Genomic DNA, 19884 nt, shown 5'->3' on the forward strand with positions numbered 1-19884 from the left:
TTCGATTTAGATGATTAGACTTAGACTGAAGTCCCAGTTTTGCCATTTACTCAGGTTAGGATTATGGTCAACTTCTGTGATCTCTCTTGTAAAGTAAATGCCTTACTGCACAACGCAAATATGATATTTTTCAAATGGCCTATTTGTTTATTTTTTAATGTTTATTTATTTTTGAGAGAGAGAGACACAGACAATGCAAATGCAGGAGGGACAGAGAGAGGGAGACAGAGTCTGAAGGAGGCCCCAGGCTCTGAGCTGTCACCACAGAGCCTGATGCGGGGCTCAAACCCACAAGATGTGAGATCATGACCTGGGCTGAAGTCGAATGCTTAACCGACCGAGCCACCCAGGAGCCCCTGGTCTCTCCTGTTTTAGTGTGAAATATCTTAATGCTTTAAAGGACTGTATATATTATATATTAGGTATATATTTAGCTTCGGTGGCTTTTGTCCTTGCTAAAGACAGTTTTAGACTTTAATTGAACATAATCGTGGACAGATTGACAAAATGATCATCACTGAGATATTTTGGAATCTAAAAAGATGGATTCATATTCTGGAAAAACTGCTTTCATCTGGGCTGTGTCTGGCTTGCCAGACTGAACTGAATCTGATAGGATTTAGAAGGGTCTGTGCTTTTCTGGGTATAAAATATGTAAAATTTTGTTTGTAAAATCTTTTGTCTGGAAAATCGCAATGCTGCCTAGGGTAAAGCAGTGTAGTATATGCAAAACTTTAATTTTCATACCATGATGTCTGTCTGTAAGATTCTGGTGAAGTTTTTAGTTAAAAGGGTTGGAAATGGTTACAAAATTTGAAGTCTTGAGGATTGGGGCTTCTATAAAGTGATTGTGCCTATTGATGATGTACTGGTTGAACATTTTTGGGTTAAATCAACTGTTTTCATGTTTCACTCCGATTAAGTACTCATTAATTTACATGTCAAGTTTTTACCGATGAGTTGATAAGCCTTCCTAAATTGCTGTCAGCCTTTGCAGGCAAATTACCATTAAAAGACTAAATTTTGCCTGGTGCAGCCACTCCAGACAGCAGTGTGGAGGTTCCTCAAAAAGCTAAAAATAGAACTACCCTACCATCCAGCAGTTGCACTACTAGGTATTTACCCAAAGAATACAAAAATACTGATTCAGAGGGGGTACATGCACCTCGATGTTTATAGCCAAATTATGGAAATAGCACAAATGTCCCATTGACTGGTGAATGGACAAAGAAGACACACACACACACACACACACACACACACACACACACACACACAGTGAAATATTACTCGGCATAAGAAAGAATGAAATCTTGCCATTTGCAATGAAACGGATGGAGCTAAAGAGTCTTATGCTGGGTGTATTAGGTCAGAGAAAGACAAATACTTTGTGATTTCACTCATATGTGGAATTTAAGAAACAGAACAAATGAGCAAAGGGAAAAAGAGACAAACCAGGAAACAGACTCTTAACTACAGAGAACAAACTAATGGTTACCAGAGGGGCTGTGGGTGAGGGGATGGGTTAAATAGGTGATGGGGATTAAGGAGTGCACTTGCTGTGATGAGCACTACCAGGTGATGTATGGAAGTGTTGAATCACTATATTGTAAACTTGAAACTAATACTACACTGTATGTTTACTGGAATTTGAATAAAAACTTTAAAAAGGCTAAGTTTTCATGTCTTAATGAAGACATTAATGAAAGACCTTTTCATGTCTTAATGATTCTTAGCTGTCAAAATTCTTGTCTTGATTATGTAAGACTGTGTAAAGATCTGAGAAAGAAATTTCAAATGAAAATGACAAAATCAGCCAAATGTTTATTAGTCCAATTGTTTTTCTTTTTATTTTGCAGCAACACACCTCTTGCTTTTTCTTCCAAAGTATGTTATGTTAAGTTTCGTGACCCATCAAGTGTTGGCGTGGCCCAGCATCTAACTAACACGGTTTTTATTGACAGAGCTCTGATAGTTGTACCTTGTGCAGAAGGTTGGTATCTTACGTGTTTTTTTTCTATTATTGTAATCTCTGTCCTGTGTGTTACTACCTTTGGCTTTCCTAGAAATTGGTAGGTAGATAGTACTCTGTTGTGTGTGTGTGCGTGTGTGTATGAATGAAATTTGGAGAAGGAAATAATTTTTACCTAATAATAAAATATATTAAAATGGTTAACTTATTACTTCTATATGCTTGAGATTTAATAGCCAAACATTTAAAAATTTCATGAATTACTTGGCTTCTCTGGTTTGCTTTTGTTTTTTGTAGTTAATTTGCAAGTTGTAAACGAAGCTTTCTGAAATTAAAATATTAGGGTGGTAGGGGAAATTATTTTTAATATGTAAATAAGTGAGCATTTGCCCCTATATATACAATATTAATTGTATTACATAAATAAAAGCTATGCATTTTGCCAAATTGGGGATAAGTGGTATTTGTAAGAAAAATATTCATGATTTAATCTCTGACGTATCCTCGTAAGGTAATTCACCTTGTTGCTGGGACCATTATTTTATATTCAGTGTGACTGCTGTGCAACTGAAATTTATGTTTTTATTTTAATGGCTTGCTTTTCTTGGAGGGTAGGTTGGGTAATTGAAGAAAAATAATGGAAAGTAATTTTCCAAGGCCTCCATCAAGGAAATAGATGTTGAAGATGGGAACAAGGCCAAAGCCTTACAGAGCTAATTATTACTAATACTTATTTTTTAGTAACTTCTATTTACAGAGTCATTCACATATAATAGGCTGTGCTGAATTTGACAGTTCTAGTGTGTGATTAACTTTTATTCAGAGTACAGATTATGGCATGTGTACATGGATTGTAGAATAGGTTATTATAATTTAAATGTCTTTAAAACTTGTTTTCACTAGCGGATGGTAAATGTTTTACAACATAAAAAATTTACCTGGAACAATTTAATGAATTTTCATATGTCATGTTTTAAAAACAACCTCTTTTAGAAACCAGGTTAATATTAAAATAACCTAGTATATGGTAAAAACATTGCTGTGCTTCGAAAGTTTTATACTTATTTCAGAATGCCTATTCTGGGATGTCAAAAACATTATAGTTAGATACAGTGAGCTCCATTCTGTTGGTTTTGAAGTCCCAGAATAGCACATTCTGTATTTTTTCAGATAAATTTGAAGGTCTTTTCCCATGCCTGGGGGTTAGAGTGGAGTAGGGGGAATAAAATGGGTTAAAGGTAATTATTTGCTGAATCCCCATCCTTACCTGTTGATCTGTAAGTGGACCGTGAGCCCACAGTTGGAGAGCAAGGTGAGAAAGCTGGTAATGGTTTAGTTGTGCATATCAAGTTCCTATCAGTTTCATGCCAGGTAAACTGCACGGGAAAAAAGAAATTAGTATATTAATTGGGAATATTAATCATATCTGAAAATTATGCCATCACCAGCACAGGACCTTGTATTATGTTAGCTCATTACTGAATTGGAAGGAAGAATACTTACCAGTGTTGCTTCGTTGGAACCTTGCTATATTCCATTGATTTTTTTCATCTATTTGAGAAGCCCAGACCATTATTTGTCATAAGTTTTCAAGGTTATGGGTGTGTAAGAGGTTCCCTTTTTTTGTTTGTTTTGCTTAATAAAGATTAATAAATACAAATTTATTATAATAGCCCTTGAGTATTACTAGTGTTGCCATTTTGAGACCATTTCACTGGTTTTGAACATGAAAGTTTAGTTGTATTTTAGAGCACTGACTGATAAAATAATTGGTATTAGAGAAGCATTCAGATACACATTTTTCACTAGTTTAACTAAATACCACAGAATGACTTTATAGAAACTGAACTATGTTACAGTGAGCTGTCAAAGATCTGATTATGTGCTGCAAGCAAAGTTATGATGTATTGTTATACTAAAAGAGTAGCAAAGTGAGTTTGAAGTAAACCAAAGTGAAGAGTTCCCGTGGAGTAAGTTCTCTTAGAGGAGATGGGTGCTGTATACATTCTTGTGTTCACTTTACTGACTGCATTCTTTCTTTGATGTTACAGAAACAGCATTATGAAAGAAACGAGAAAACCATAGAAACAGTTTTAAGAAAATTTTTTCAGTTTCTTTCAATTTGCTGTTTTTGTAATGCAGACAGTTTTGTAACAAGCTCCTAGAGCTGTATAAGTAATGTTTGGTGTGTAAGGTTCATACAGAGTAAGCATTAACTATTGTTAATGAAACATGCCATTTCAAAATAAAATATACTTTCATTATACTTGTCCAAATATGACCTTTTTGTTGTTGCGTGCATCTCAGATTTCTTTTTTATAAATGTTAACACTTAGAAAAAGATAAGGTCAAACATAACAAGGGTGTCAAGCCTAATCATCAGTCGTAACTTTATGTCCACATTTTCTGGTAGATGGATTTTGACTATTAATTTGGTTTTGTATGTTTTCTCTATGTGATATTTGTGCATTATTAGATGACTAGACTGGCCAAGGCAGACCTGTTACACTTGCCTGAGTTAGGCATTGTTTGCCATGCCACTAAACCTGCCGTCAAGTGAAACCTTCATTGGGGAAATGAGATCGGAGTCTGAACCGCAGAAGATGGACGCCCTGTCTCTGTTTTTTATTGTTTTACTTTAATTTCATTTCTTTTTCTTTATTTTGTCCCTTTTTTTTGTTTTTGTTTTTGTTTTTGTTTTTGTTTTGTTAAATCTCTTTCACTTTAACTTGTGAGCTGGTTTTCCAGTTCTTTGTAAATGGTATTCCATTAAGGGTTCATAACATTGCTTTGCAGATTATATTGGGAGATGATTAGCAGAGCTCAAGCTTACGATAAAGTAAATTTTCATAGTAAACTAGGATACAGTGTTGTGAAGCTCAGTGAGTCTTAATTGGTATTATAGACTGCACAGGTACATTTTGTTCTCAAAACACTAAAACACTGGTAGAATTGTTAGGAACATTTTGTGATCTCATTGCAACATTTTTGCAGTTTTTCTCCCAAATCTACATCTTTCATAAAAACCAACTGATAGCTTTTAATTTTCATCCTTCCCCCTAGAATTTTAAGCATACAAAATCCTCAAGGAAAATAAGTAAATTTCTTAGAAAATAACTTACTTCCTTGACTTATGAAGACTTTTACTTGCCTGCATGGGGAATGGATATTTGAGAAGCTTGAAAACTTACTTTCATGTATGTTTCTCTGCTTGAATTTTTTGAAAAATTTTCAGATGTTACCAGCTTCTAAATGGAATCTGAGGATTAGGATTAGTACTTAATTTTAATACTGTGAGAGCTCTTTTTCCTCTCAGTTGTCTTTGAGGAGTATAGTTTGGGAAAAATGCTAAATGCTTGTTTGCTTTATACTTTTATATACTCTGATAGTATTTGGAAGGTAATTTTGATAGAATTCTGTCTTGGAAGTTAAGCAATGGGACTTTTTTCTTAAAGGATCTTTAATGGTAATTAGAATTAAAACGTGTGCCTACCTATGGTTAGACTTAATATTTATAGTAGTTTATTACTACTGTGATAGGCAGTGAGGGTCAGACAACCTATTGATAAGTGAGTCTTTGTAATACTAAGTATTCAACTTTTAGCCTGTGTTGAATACGTTGTGTAGTTTTACTACACTGTCTTGTAGACAGACACTTATGCTTATTTAATTGACAAGTAATTCTAAATTGGGAACATTAACAGATTGAAACTGTTTATTTGTTTTTTGGATGCACACATTAGGATAATGAAGCATAAGATTTACACTGTGGAACCTCGATTTATCAAGATGTGTTCAGGTTTTATAAGCATTTGAAAAATAATACGTAAAACGGGTCCGGTAGTAATATAAATAGCTTAGTATATATGTGGGTATACAGATACGTGTATTAATACCAATAACATAAAATAAATTCTTGTTACTTCATGTCTTCAGTAAGGCCTACCTACATTTTATTTATATTTATGCATGTTTGAAAAATTCTTTGCTTGTGCAGAATTTACATGAAATAAAAAGATAACTGTTTTTGAAATTAGTACATTAATGGAGACTTAGATGTTGCAAAATTTAGGGAAAAGGCGTTTGTTAAAGCTAATCAAATGTAATTTTTCTGTTATAACAAAGGTGTAACCATTATTTAAAGCAAAATTTAAAAGCTGTCTTGAATTCCATCCATGTTTAGAGGTATATGCAGATAATATTGTTTAGAGATTTATCCTGCACATCTGGTTGTTTTAAATAGAATTTCTTCCTCTAAAATCCAGCATTGGTGCTTTTGAAACGTACTCCATATGCTATTTCCAATTTAGTGTGACTTTGTACACTGTGTTTTAAATTATTTTTGAAGACTCCATAATGGAAGTGTATAGCCAACTACCACATAATTATAAGTAGTTCTTCTAAAATCGATATCTGTAGTCAACTTTTTAAGAACTATTTTAGTGGGGGTGGTAAGAGAGAGAGGACACAATGGGAAAACGTGTGAAAGTTGCAGTTCTTATCAAAATTAATTGGTTAGAATTTAATAGTTAAATACAGCAAATTGAACTTATTTTAGAGTAGATTTTTCATTAATTGTAGGGATTTTTTTCTCAGTGTCTAAGAATATTTTAGTGTTTTTGTCGTTATTTTTATTAGGCAGTTAAGATACTTACAAGCAAGACATTTAGGCATTAACCACCCCTCTTCAGACAAGGATACATAAATTGGTTCTAAAAGTCAGGAGTTTAAGAAGTTTCCTGAGACTAGGGAATTTTTATTGTTAGGAATTCTCAAAAATTTTAAGTTTCCCAAGGCATATTCTTTGAAATTGGATTCTTTTAGGCGTCTCTGACCTAGTTGGTGAGATGTCTTCTTAACTGGATGGGTGTAGGCTTCCTTTTAAATTGAAGCTGATTGCTTGCAGTAGGCTTTTGTTTTTTTCTGTCTACTTGAAAGTGAATGGAATTTATTGGGAGGTTATTAAAATTGTTTGCATCACCAGTAGGTAGGTTTAGTAACCAGGATAGGGGCACCCATTAAGGAACAAATTTCAATTCGCACATATTTGTTTTTCCTTTTCTTTTTTTTGACTAATTTGGTTATTTGCCATTTCTGGGGATTAAACTTTAAAAAATGTTCTTCTTTTCTGTATCTGATGTTCTGTGTGCTATTAGTGATGCAGCCAACACGAACGGTTGTCATGTGTAACACAACTTTCGATCACCGCGAAAACACCGTCCTGGGAAAGCGTCCATGCTTGATATCGTTTGGTTCATGAACATTAAGTTTCCAGTACAGGTGACCCATAGCTCAAAGTGTTAAATAATTGTCTACATTATTCAATTTTTAAAATAATATTCCATTATTGAGATTGTTAGTCTTTGAAGTTTTGCTCACTTTTATTTTTCCTAGTAGAGCAGGATAAAAGGAAAGACTTAAGTTCTTATTTATTTCTTTATACAGATCTGATAGATAGATTCATTTATTATTATTATTTTTTAAGTGCAAGGGTAATTGTAAAATCATAGTGTAAAGTTTGTGTGGTGTTTGTGCTTTCCATAATGTTTGGAACTTGCCTCTGCAGGTAAAATTCCAGAGGAATCCAAAGCTCTCTCTTTATTGGCTCCTGCTCCAACCATGACAAGTCTCATGCCTGGTGCAGGCTTGCTTCCCATTCCGACCCCAAATCCCTTGACTACAGTAAGTATTACACACCCTTTTTTGAAACGGATTTATGTTTACTTGTGTAATTAGCTGAATAAAGAGCTTAGAAAATTATTTCTGTTTAAAAAATTTTTTTAAATGAAAAGGATTCAGAAGGTCTACTTAAACAAACCCCCCCCCCGTTATCACTGACAGTTTAAACTGACTTTCGGAATTACTTCTGAAGTAATTGGCATTCATTTAAATTTGAGAACTAAAATAGATTATTCATTAGAAAATCAGTTATTGACACTTAGCATTTTAGATCACATGGGGAATTGGAAAATCTAGGTAACTGTATTCCCCATTTCATGAAGACTAAATCTATTAAAGTAAAATAAAATGACCCATAGCTTTGTAACAGGAAAAAAACCTCTGAGAAACATTTGTCTGATATTGAGAAAATGTAACAAGATAAAAACATGGCAGAAATATTTTTTTCATTAACTGTGTACAATTAAATAGGAATTTATTACTGTTTTTGTAATTTCTAGGAGGGGTTAAAAAAGATTTTGCTGCTACTGGGCTCTTGGTTTTTTGTTTTTGTTTTTGTTTTTAGAGTGAGAGAAAGAGAACATGTGCGTGAGGGTGGGAGACAGTGCAGAGGGCGAGAGAGAGAAAATCTCCAGAAGGCTCCATGCTCAGCACAGGGCTTGATTCCACTACCCTGGGATCGTGACCTAAGCCTAAATCAAGGCTCAGTTCCTCAACCAACTGAACCACCCAGGTGCTCCTGGGCTCTTGGTTTTTATGTAAAAGATTCCAGTCATATTTAATTTAAAGAAGGGTCATTTTTCTTCAAAAATTAATGGAAGCCAAAATATAAAATTCACCTTAGTTGCAAGTTGTATCTTAGCTTTGTGGTTTTAGATTATTAGGGGATAAACTAATACTAGCTTTATGATAGTAATTTTTTTTAAATACTTCTTTTCTTTCTTATTTTTAAAAATTTTGAGTAATCACTTCATCCAGCGTGGGGCTTGAACTCACAACCCAGAGATCAAGAGTTGCATGCTCCACCAACTGAACTACAAACCGCCCCCCCCCCCCCCCCCACACCTCTTTTTAAAGTAAGCTTTGCCCCTGTTGTGCTTGAACTCATGACGTGGAGATCAAGGGTAGCAGGCTCTACTGACTGTATCAGCTAGGTGTCCTGGGATGGTAGTTTGTTTACTCAGGTTATAAAAGTGGTCTTTGAAACTTTGAAATGCACAATTTTAGTTCTTGTTTGCATGAGATTGTTCTGCTGGAGACCTGCATTGTGATCCGTGGTGGGAAAATGCTTTTTTAAAAAAAAATCTTTGTTTATTTTTGAGAGAGAGAGAGACAGAGCCTGAGCAGGGGAGGGGCATAGAGGGAGGGAGACACAGAATCTGAAGCAGGCTCCAGGCTCTGAGCTGTCAGCACAGAGCCCTACGCGGGGGCTCTAGCTCACGAACTGCGAGATCATGACCTGAGCCAAAGTCAGATGCTCAACCAACTGAGCCACCCAGGCGCCCCCTGGGAAAATGCTTTTTAATAGAACATCTGATCATTTGAGTTGGGCTTTTTAGAAATTTTCTAGAAAATTTTAATTTGGTTATTTTGTGGTATATTTTACCATATCAATTTCTGGATCATTACCTTTTTCTCAGACAATATTGTCTTCTTATCTTGAAAATTCTTAGGGTTTATTTAGCAATAGCCTAAAGTTTTTATTTAATTTGTTGCCTTGAGAGGAAATGGTTTTCTCTTATTTCAGCTGTAGATATCTATTACATTGAAATTTAATTTATGAAGAACATATTGAGTTAGAAAACAGGGAAGTGACCCATTATGACTTGGTGCTTGCTTACCTCGCTTTTTTTTCTACCTGTTTTCCTGGCTTACTTTATATTGGCCATATTGTTTTTGTTGTTTCTTGGACGTTACAAGCATATTTTTGCCTTAGGACTTTTGTACTTTTGTATTCATCTCTGCCTGGAATATTTCGTCTTCAGGGAGACCATAGTTTCTATGTCAGAAAGCAAAAGTGTTACATCAGGAACCTAGATCATCTTTACCCCATCAAAGACCAAAAGGGTAAATACTTCGGTTTCTTAGACCAGAGCTGGAAAGTAGACTAATAAAAAGAAGGGTAATTTTATTGTTACAGAGCATCCACATTCAACAGAACTTTTTGCTGTGCTGGACATGCCTGTGTCTGTACTATTGAGTGTGGTAGCCACTAGTAATATGGGGCTGTTGAGCCCTTGAATCGTGGCTCTTGTGACTGAGGCTCTGAATTTTAATTAAAATTCAAACAGCTGTGTGTGATTAGTGACAACCCTATTAAATAGCATAGGTATATGCAGAATGGTATAGTAAAAAGAGACAGAAAAAAGTTCCTAAAGAACTGAGTGATCTTTAAACTTGAGAAACAAAGGGGTTGGATTAGATGCTTTGGAAAAGCCCATTCCAAGTCTTTGTATATAGTGTCCCAGTGGAGAAAATTTGCAGATCAAAGAGATTTACAACTGGAAAGGCCTGTTTAATGCTTTAAATCCACGCAAAACTAATAAATAATAACACCCATATTTGTTATTTAACTTAATGGGATGTAGTAATTCATTTGCACAGTAAAACAAATTTAATGTTATGCTCAAACATCTTTGTACCTTATACAATAGAAGACAAGGGGTGAGGGGAAAAAAGGAGTGTCAGTACAGAAGCAAACATGGAGAAAAACTAGGCTCAGATGGTGGTAGTCTTGATTCATAGAGATCACTCACTCACTCTGAACTAAGATATTTTATACAACTTTATGATAACTTGAAATGGTAATGCTGAGCAACAAATCTAACATCTGTTAGCAAGATACCACAGATTATAGTATGTGCTATGAAGAACAAAACAGTGATGTTGTAGAGAGTAAATGAAGCTTTATATAAAGTCAGGGAAAGCCTCTTAGAGGGGATCGGTGACATGATGCCTGAAGGATTTGACTGGCAGAAGCTGGGAGAAGAGTGTTTTGGCAGAAGGAATGCCAAATGAAATGCATCAGGTGGGAAAAACTTGTGTTTTCAATGAATAAATAGAATGGCAGTGTGTATAGCTGAAGCTTTGTAAATGGGGGTGGTGGAGTATGTGTTGTGAGATTTTGGAGAGAGAGATAGGGTACTGATTATAGGGCTTTTTGGCCATGGAAAGGAGTTTGGATTTTATTCTAAAGGTAATTAGAAGCCATTGATTAGTTTTAAGCATGGTAAGACATGACTTTGACATGTTTTAAGAAGATGATACCCAGGCCACTTGACAAGTGTAAGTGATAATTGTTTCATCAACTTACATTTTCACCTTTAGGAAGTCTTGTTCTTTGGTATTTGCTTAATCTTAGTTTGTAATAATATACAGTCAGTGCTCAAAATTTTCTTAAATTGCATAAATGGAAAGTTGTAGTGTTTTTTTCCCCCTTGAAATGTCTTCGCATTTTTCTGCAGAATTTTCCATTTTCAAATTTTGAGATATTTTCTTTTCTAATTTAAGTTCACATTAAAAACATGTTCCTTGGGGCACCTGGGTGGCTCACTTGATTAAGTGTACCGCTCTTCGTTTTGGCTCAGGTATGATACTGCAGTTTCGTGAGTTCAGGCCCCATATTGGGCTCTGTGCTGGCAACATGGAGCCTGCTTGGGATTCTCTCTCTCTGCCCCTCCCCCATTCACGCTGTCTCTGTATCTCAAATAAATTTTTAAAAAGTTCCTTAATGCTTGAACTAAAAACTGAATTTAATTATGTTATGAAAGATCATCCAAAGGTTTTTTTCTGTTCCTACCAGAGTATAAGTAAGTTTAATATTTTCGATTTCTTTTCTTAGGTAAACTTTGTACCTGTTTTAGTTTTAGTCTGTATATAGTGGTTCCCTGCCTTTACCACTTGGTAGCTCAATAGCTTTGGGAAAATCATTAACTTCTGTAAGTCCTTTTCTTTGTGTAATTGGCATAATATTCATATCTATCTTCTAGGGTTAGCAAAAGTTAGGAGCCATGATTATTAACTATTAGGAACTTAGTCAGCTGAATGCCCAGGATACACTTGATTCTCACTATTTGTGAATTCTGTGCTTGTGAATTCACCAACTAGCTAAAATATGTTTGAAACCTCAAAATCAGTACATGGCAGTACTTTCTGGTCATTTCTTGACCCACAGAATGATGAATAATTTGAATTGCTTGATATGTTCATTTTCAGCTAAGTTCAAACAGCAGTACCCTGCCTTGTCTTACCTGTAATGCTGTAATATTTTTTGTGTATTTTTTTTGCTGATTTTGCTTTTTAAGCTAGTACACAAGTATTGAAGTGCTGTCTCATGTTCCTGAGGGGCTTGGAAGGCTGTGATGGGCCTTACGGAGAAAACCCAGGGGTTAGATAAGGTTCATTGAAGCACTGGTTGATAGTGCTTCTGGCTGTGAGTTCAATGTTAATGAATCAGCATTATATATTACATTAGGTGTCTTTAACTAGAAACACATAAAATAAGGTAATGAAGTTATTGGTGATGAAACTGTGACTAGAAGCTTTCAGGAACCTAGCCCTGTATTTTCCCTAGGAGTGATAACATATTCAATAATCCAGTTCATGGCAATTTCATAGTACGTAACTACTGTGAAAATGAGAATTGACTGTCCATTTTTAGTTTCAAGTTTGAAAGTATTTAAAATACCCAGATAAGAATTATGTTGTATTTCTGGGGTGTTTCGGTGGCTCAGTCAGTTAAGTGTCTGGCTTTGGCTCAGGTCATGATCTTGTGGTTAATGAGTTCGAGCCCCACGTCAGGCTCTGTACCCACAGCTCAGAGCCTGGAGCCTGCTTTGGAGTGTGTCTCCCTCCCTCTCTCTCTGCCCTTCCCTGATTGCAATCTGTCTCTCTCTCTCAAAAATAAATAAACATTAAAGACATTTTTATGTCTTTAAAAAAAAGAATTAGGTTACATTTCTAATTGTACATAGAACTTCTGTGACCTCACTTTCAATAATTTAGACACACACCTGGACTCCCTAGTCACTTTCCAATCTTGTTGAGTTGATTGTTTCTTTTTAAGATTAAAGAGTGGTAATGTTTGATGCTAATAGAAAATATGTGATTTTTGTTTGTTTGTTTGTTTGTTTGTAGTTGGGTGTTTCCCTTAGCAGTTTGGGAGCTATACCAGCAGCAGCACTAGACCCCAACATTGCAACACTTGGAGAGATACCACAGCCACCGCTTATGGGAAATGTGGATCCTTCCAAAATTGATGAAATTAGGAGAACAGTCTACGTTGGCAATTTGAATTCCCAGGTAACTAATTTAAGAAGAAAGTGAGTGGTAGGACCTCTTAATCTTTTCCCATTCTTAAAAGTCCTATCGATTGATAAAATAATATTTACCTAATTTTTAAAAAAGAGTATACTTTATTAAAGCGTGACTTTGTTTCTTCAGACAACGACAGCTGATCAACTTCTTGAATTTTTTAAACAAGTTGGAGAAGTGAAGTTTGTGCGGATGGCAGGTGATGAGACTCAGCCAACTCGGTTTGCTTTTGTGGAATTTGCAGACCAAAATTCTGTACCAAGGGCCCTTGCTTTTAATGGAGTTATGTTTGGAGACAGGCCACTGAAGTAAGAAACCCTAAACAAAGAAATTTTAATGATTTTGGAAAAACTTAAAGTATTGCTGATATAATTAAGGCCTTTTTTTTTCTTTTTAATAGTAATTGGCAATTTGTGGAAAGGAAGACTTTGTGTTAAGTATAAATGAAATATGTGGGTTACTTACCATTTTAGTCTTTAAAGTTATATTTCACAATGTCTTATTTTCTATTTTATAAGATCTGATTTGATGTTAACATTATATGCTTTGTGTAATGATTGTAGGTCTTTTTCTATAAGCTATAATAAGATTGGTTTTGCTTTATAACGAGACTTACAGATGATTTAACATAGAGTTGAACTTAGAGTAATACAGTAATGAGAATTTTGGTAAGTCCAAGATCCCAGGAAGAAAATAGTATTAAATATTTAGAAATGCTTTAAATCATACATTTTGAATTTTAATATTTTCTGATATTCTTGTTTGCAAAATGAAAAATTGGTGTAGACTTTACATGTTCAAGACCAGAAATTCTATTTCATGCAGATTATTGAGGCATCAGTTTTATCTGAACTTCGTAGGTAATTGCATTAGTTATACAGCTTGATCACGATTCAGGTATGAAAGGATAAAAATCTCTTTCTAGTGAATGCTTGTCTTCTCAATGTGAAAGGGGTAAAGCGAGACTCACCAAATTCATTTATGTGCATCAGAGAAACCACTGTAACCTGCTAGGGAAGAGTTTTATCAGGTGCTTCCCACGTTCAAAGTTATAGCTGACTCACCCATGGTTCACAGTTGATTAAAATTGTGCACATAATACACAGCTTCCCCTTCAACCTCCTGGGGTGCAGAGCTATCAACAAAATCTTGTAAGACGAGAAATGATTCATTTTAATATTGGTGTTAGCATTTTAATTTATTATAATTCTAAGTTGTGTGGAAAAGCACTTGTCCTGCTATATTGAAGTTGTTAAAGAAATCAACTAGGGCTCAGTTTTTCCTTCTTTTTTCCTTGCTTTTGACTTTGTTAGCAAGAGGTAAGGATGGGTGATAACGAGAAGAATTATGGTTTTGATGTTGGTTTTGGTTATTCTGTATTTAGCTGTATTGTTCTTAGTGTGCTTTCAAGCTGTCCTCACATATGTAAATCTTTGTATCATGTAAACATTTGTTTTATGTTTTGTAAAATATGGTGTGTATTTGTGATATGCTAATATTTTTAATTTAGAATTAATCACTCCAACAATGCAATAGTAAAACCCCCTGAGATGACACCTCAGGCTGCAGCTAAGGAGTTAGAAGAAGTAATGAAGCGAGTGCGAGAGGCTCAGTCATTTATCTCAGCAGCCATTGAACCAGGTAAGGCAATAGTGTTGTTACATAGGTCACACTTTAAGATCAGAGAATCGTAGAACTGGAAGGAATTTTAGAAATTTAGTCCCTTCATTTTACAAGAAGACTGAAACTCGAGAAAGAGTAAGTGACTTACTAGTGTCTAAGGTCAAAGAACTGCTTAGCCCAAATATGTTTTCCCTTGATACTGAATTTTAAGGCACATTAGCTTGAGTTAATCAGTTCTTTATATTTTCATAGCACAGTTAGTGCTCAAAACTGATTTGCTTAAAGCAAGGTATAAATGTTATTATGAAGCTAAAAACAAGAACAAATATACTTAAAATGTTCTAATTGAGAAGATTCACTTTCCTTCAAAGTTTTAATTTTAAAAATAGGAAAGAGAACCCATGATTCAGAAAAAATACAGGGACTGTTTTAGCAAGATAAAAAGGAACACCTACTGAGACTTTATGTTGCTTTTACTAAAAGTTAAAAATCCAAGCAAAAATGTGTAGGTGGTTTACAGTTGAGCACATTTTCTAAATTAGCACTCAGAATTTAAGCTTCACTCTAGCAAAATAAATGGAGAGAAGATTTACAGTCACTGTCCTAGGAATTACAGACATGTTATAATCGTACGTTATGGCAGCAACAAAATACTACGAACAGCTGTTTATAATCATCTGGTTTATATGTACTGCTGCAGGGTGGCTGCACTCAACGAGTTTATGCAATGACTTTCTTGGATGTTTCTGAAGGATAATTGCACAGGAGGAGGATGTACAGAGAGTAGGCCCCTTGCACTATATGTGGTACATTCCACTTGTGCCTGATTATTAACTGGGATCTTTAATTGTTCTGAGCTTACACTGCAAAGTGGTTTTTTCCTCCCAGAGTCTGGAAAGAGCAATGAAAGAAAAGGCGGTCGATCTCGTTCCCACACTCGCTCAAAATCCAGGTCTAGTTCAAAATCCCATTCTAGACGAAAAAGATCACAGTCAAAACACAGGTGAGAACTTCTGCTATCATCTTCTAAAGTTTTGTTGTCTTGTATTTAAAATAGTTAAGATTTTCTGATTTTTCTTTAAATACCGGAATTTAGAAACTTCAGCGGAGTTCAGGAATTATGGTTACCATTAAATGTTGCTTTAATTATAATACTGTAGTTAAGAATGAAATTTTATCTAATCAGTGTATAATTTTTATGATCTCAACTAATTTTCAGTTTTAGAAGTTGGTTTTCTTTTGTAAGGTGCTCTAATCCTGAATTTCCTACGACTAAACCAGCCTTCATACAGAACCGGCAGAAACTTTTCATTCTTTTTATTGAGAAAAGGGAACTCCACCCAACCCCCTGTCTTCTCAAGGCTTGGGGTATAGAACTTCAGATCTTGGTCTCCAGTAGTTACCTATCTCTAGTCCCATGCTTCAAATGGGGCACTTCACATCTTTGGTAACATTGATGGTAAGAGCCTTCTACACCCACTTTGGGAGCTGAAACACAGGAGTAACTTGGCAGCTGTAGCTCCAGCTGTTATGCTTCAACTGTTTCTTTTCTATTTATCTTACTTTTTGTTTTTGTTGTTTCTTTATTTTGAGAGAGAGAATGCGTGCGTGTGAGTAGGGAGGCATAGAGAGAAAAGAAGAATCCCAAGCAGGCCCTGCGCTGTCAGTGGGTAGCGCAAAGAGTGGTTTGATCCAACAACCGTGAGATCATGACCTGAGCCAAAATCAAAGGTTGGATGTTTAACTGACTGAGCCACCCAGCTGTCTGTATTTATCTTACTTTTGAGTACAGTTCTATCCTTTTAATTTTCTTTATTAAAAAAAATTCTGTTTCGTTGTATTTAGTCCAGAGTGGACCTCAGAATGTAAACTTGTGACAGCATCTTGATTGGAAGTGTCCTAAAGAATCGTGGCTAAAGTGATAATTTCTATTGTCTTCTTTAAGATACGGAGGGAGGTGATATTGAAATGTGAAATTGTATATAATGGATCCTAATTACGTGTTACATGTGCGTGCATGCTGCAGTCTAAAGAGAAGGGGTAGAGGAAGGTGTGTGTGTGTCTGTGCTGGGTGTGTGGTGGTATTAGAGGAGGAGGAGGGCTCGAGGGGAGGGAAAAAAGGAAACCAGTATGTGGTATGTTGAACCTCTTTAGCAAGCTCAGTTTAGTCTGTTTTTCTACGATACCAAGGAAATTAAAGCAATGAAATGGAAAAAAAATATGATGTTCTTTGTTTGACTCTAGTGAACTATTCTTCTAGCTATTTACTCGTATATACTTTTCTGTTATTAGTTTGTAAAATCTTGTTGGGGATATGGTTTTACTGTTTCCCTTCAAGGCCTTCCAGCAAGGCAAGTTCAGATCCAAGTGAAGGAAGTTGTGTCACGTACAAGAAACAAGGCAGTGCCACAGGAGCCAGAGTTGGAGAAGGAAAGTGGTACAGAAACAGTGGTACTAGGTTGTGGATATTTCTGCAGGTTGACAGGCTGTGATGAAGGTAAAGGAGTTACAGGAAATACAGAATTGAGCTGAAGAGTAATTACTTTTTTTCTGAAGAAAAAAAGAGACCCAAGACCTGAATCTCATTTTGTGTTGATGACAAGATGTGTGCTCCAAGTCTGATACCTTCATGGTTTTCTAAGGTTGGAAAAAAGCAAAACTTGATTAACATTTGTTTCTTTGATGAGGTCTGTGAATTCAGATTTATCTGTTGGAGTATATTATTTAATTCTGTTTTAAGGTGCTTGGTCTTATTTTAGGTTAGGTATATTTGGATATTTTCCCTTTCCAAGGGTTAGTGGGAGAAGGATTATTCAGTCTAAAATGAAATTTATGAAATAAATATTTAAAGTAATTTGTTAATTGTTCTTAATTCGTGAGAATGCTTTCCTGTAGGTCTGACTACATAGCAATAGAAATTGCTTGGGGTTTTTTTTTTTTTGTTTTTTTTTTAAATGTTTGTTTATTTTTGAGAGAGAGAGAGTGGGGGAGGGGCAGAGAGAGAGGGAGACACAGAATTTTTTTTTTTTCAACGTTTATTTTTGGGACAGAGACAGAGCATGAACGGGGGAGGGGCAGAGAGAGAGGGAGACACAGAATCGGAAACAGGCTCCAGGCTCTGAGCCATCAGCCCAGAGCCCGACGCGGGGCTCGAACTCACGGACCGTGAGATCATGACCTGGCTGAAGTCGGACGCTTACCCGACTGCGCCACCCAGGCGCCCCTCACAGAATTTGAAACAGACTCCAGGCTCTGAGCTGTCAGCACAGAGCCCAATGTGGGGCTTGAACTCAGGAGCTGTGAGATCGTGACCTGAGCCAAAGTCGGATGCTTAACCTACTGAGCCACCCTGAATTACTGGGTAATTTCAGGTGTTCCAGAAATTGCTTGTTCTTGACATATACATGCACATATATATATACCTACCACTCACATAGATTTATTTTATAAATTTGTACTATTTTTATATATGTAGAACCACATGTGACCTTTACTGAGCTCATAAAGAAATACAAAAGAAGATAGGTTCTTTTTAAGGGGACAAAAAAAATCCCTTACTCAGAAACATTTGACTTACGGATCTTGATATGGAGGAACCTACTCCTGTTACCACTTCCCTGGTAGGGGAGGAGGGGGATGGTAGGCATTTCTTGGCTTCCCCTCCCCTGCTAGTTGGGTTTGATACCAACCTCAGCTCTGGCTCTCCCCCACTAAACTTAATAGCAGGAGTGTGAGTTTAGAATCCTTTGCTTTTGAAGGCCTACCCTCTTCCACTTTCTCAGCATCCTCAGATGCTTCTAGAGCCCTCCTTCTAGACCCAACACCCCTGCGCCCCCATCCTTTCCCAGTTCCTTCCCCTTTTATAATAGGAGGTAGGAAGGAGTTTCTTGTCACTTTGACCTTCATGAGTAACCTTGACAGACCAGCATGGGAACTCTTAAGGCATTTTATAGTATTTTAATGGGAAACAGCGGACTTAGAGTTGAACTTTGATGAGACATAATGGTAAGTTGCCCTGTATTTGCAGTTTAATTTATAAATGCAGTTTTGTATTTTATGCTAAAATAAGATCTCCTAATGATCACTGAAGTCTTTATCTGTGGTTGGATTAGATTTGCTTTTGACTTGAAGCTTTTAGCGATCCTAATCAGAACACTTCTTGTAGGTGACTAGTGGGTGAGATAGGGACTTGAAAGTATTTAATGTCAAAATTAAAATACTACAGTAATTACTCTTGGGACTTTCAAACTCTCAGGACCATAGGGTAAGATATGAAGTCACGTGAACAGTGTTTTTTAAATTAATTTTTACTTACTAAGGCTACACTTAATTTTTTAAAAGGTGTTTCTTTGTTTAAGGTTGGAAAGCAGTGTTGGAGGAAAACAAAATTACTATGTATATTTTCAGTAAGATTAACTAGAACAGAAATGTTCAGACTTTCAATTAAGTACATAGAAGCAAAGGCCTTATAAAATATTACCATTATGTGGATTCCTGTAAATGGATTAAAAAAGTTTTCAGTTTTGCCTTAATATCTAGTACTTGACTATTAGTAATAAAGATGTCTACAAACTGTGACTTACCTTCTTGTATCAAAAATGTGGTATGAAGATGAACGTATAATTTTAAAGCAATATAATAGATGAGCGATTCAGTTGAGAATTAGCTATTAGAAAACAAATTTTAACTAACTGAAAAATGTGTTTAAAAAACAAGATTTCATTAATGGAAAATTGGAGATTTTTCTGGTTTTTTAGCATACCACAAACATTTAACTGTATGTATTTTATAGATCTTTGTTTTTAATTCCTGAAAACGTGACTATCAAGATGAATTTTAATTGTATAAAGCATACTTGTGGAAGTTTATATGATCTCCTTGGAATATATAAAGATAGAAAGTTTTCACTTATGTTAATTATTAATAGTGATGTTATTGAGCGTTAAGGATCTTAAGCATTTACTCTGTGCCAGACTGCTAGGCAGTCTTCCGTGTATCATCTGACTCAGTCCTCATGACAGCCATAGGTGATGTAGGTATGATTTTGACTCCCAACTTTATAGACGAAGAAACTAGGCTTAGAGAGGGTAATGACTAGCCGGAGTTCTCAGAGCCAGCTAGTGTGTGGCACAGCTGTGTCAGAGCCGGATTGTTTCACTCCAAAGCTGGTGAGTCTTACCACTTTGTTATTTAAGTCGTGTGCATTCAGTTTTGTTATATTTTAATACATAGTTGCTAAGATATGACATTATGAGAAAAGTCATGTCACATAAGTAAGATTTCAGTGGGAAGAAGGG

The 19884-nt window shown here is 35.7% G+C and overlaps 1 protein-coding gene across 5 annotated transcripts in view; it reads left to right on the forward strand.

The window, feature by feature from the left end:
- SREK1 (splicing regulatory glutamic acid and lysine rich protein 1) overlaps nt 1-19884 on the forward strand; it is a 48956-nt gene that overhangs the window by 7431 nt on the left and 21641 nt on the right. For 4 of the 5 annotated variants that reach the window (XM_045494892.1, XM_045494903.1, XM_045494919.1 and 1 more), the window contains exons 2-7: nt 1860-1993; nt 7539-7654; nt 12788-12952; nt 13094-13272; nt 14475-14605; nt 15476-15590. In XM_045494892.1, the coding sequence (XP_045350848.1) occupies nt 1860-1993; nt 7539-7654; nt 12788-12952; nt 13094-13272; nt 14475-14605; nt 15476-15590 (840 nt within the window). Of the gene's footprint in view, nt 1-1859; nt 1994-2110; nt 7253-7538; nt 7655-12787; nt 12953-13093; nt 13273-14474; nt 14606-15475; nt 15591-19884 lie in introns of those variants that run through there. The other variant, XM_045494912.1, reaches the window with a different exon arrangement.

This window comes from Leopardus geoffroyi, chromosome A1 (assembly GCF_018350155.1).
Source record: "Leopardus geoffroyi isolate Oge1 chromosome A1, O.geoffroyi_Oge1_pat1.0, whole genome shotgun sequence".
NCBI lineage: Eukaryota > Metazoa > Chordata > Mammalia > Carnivora > Felidae > Leopardus > Leopardus geoffroyi.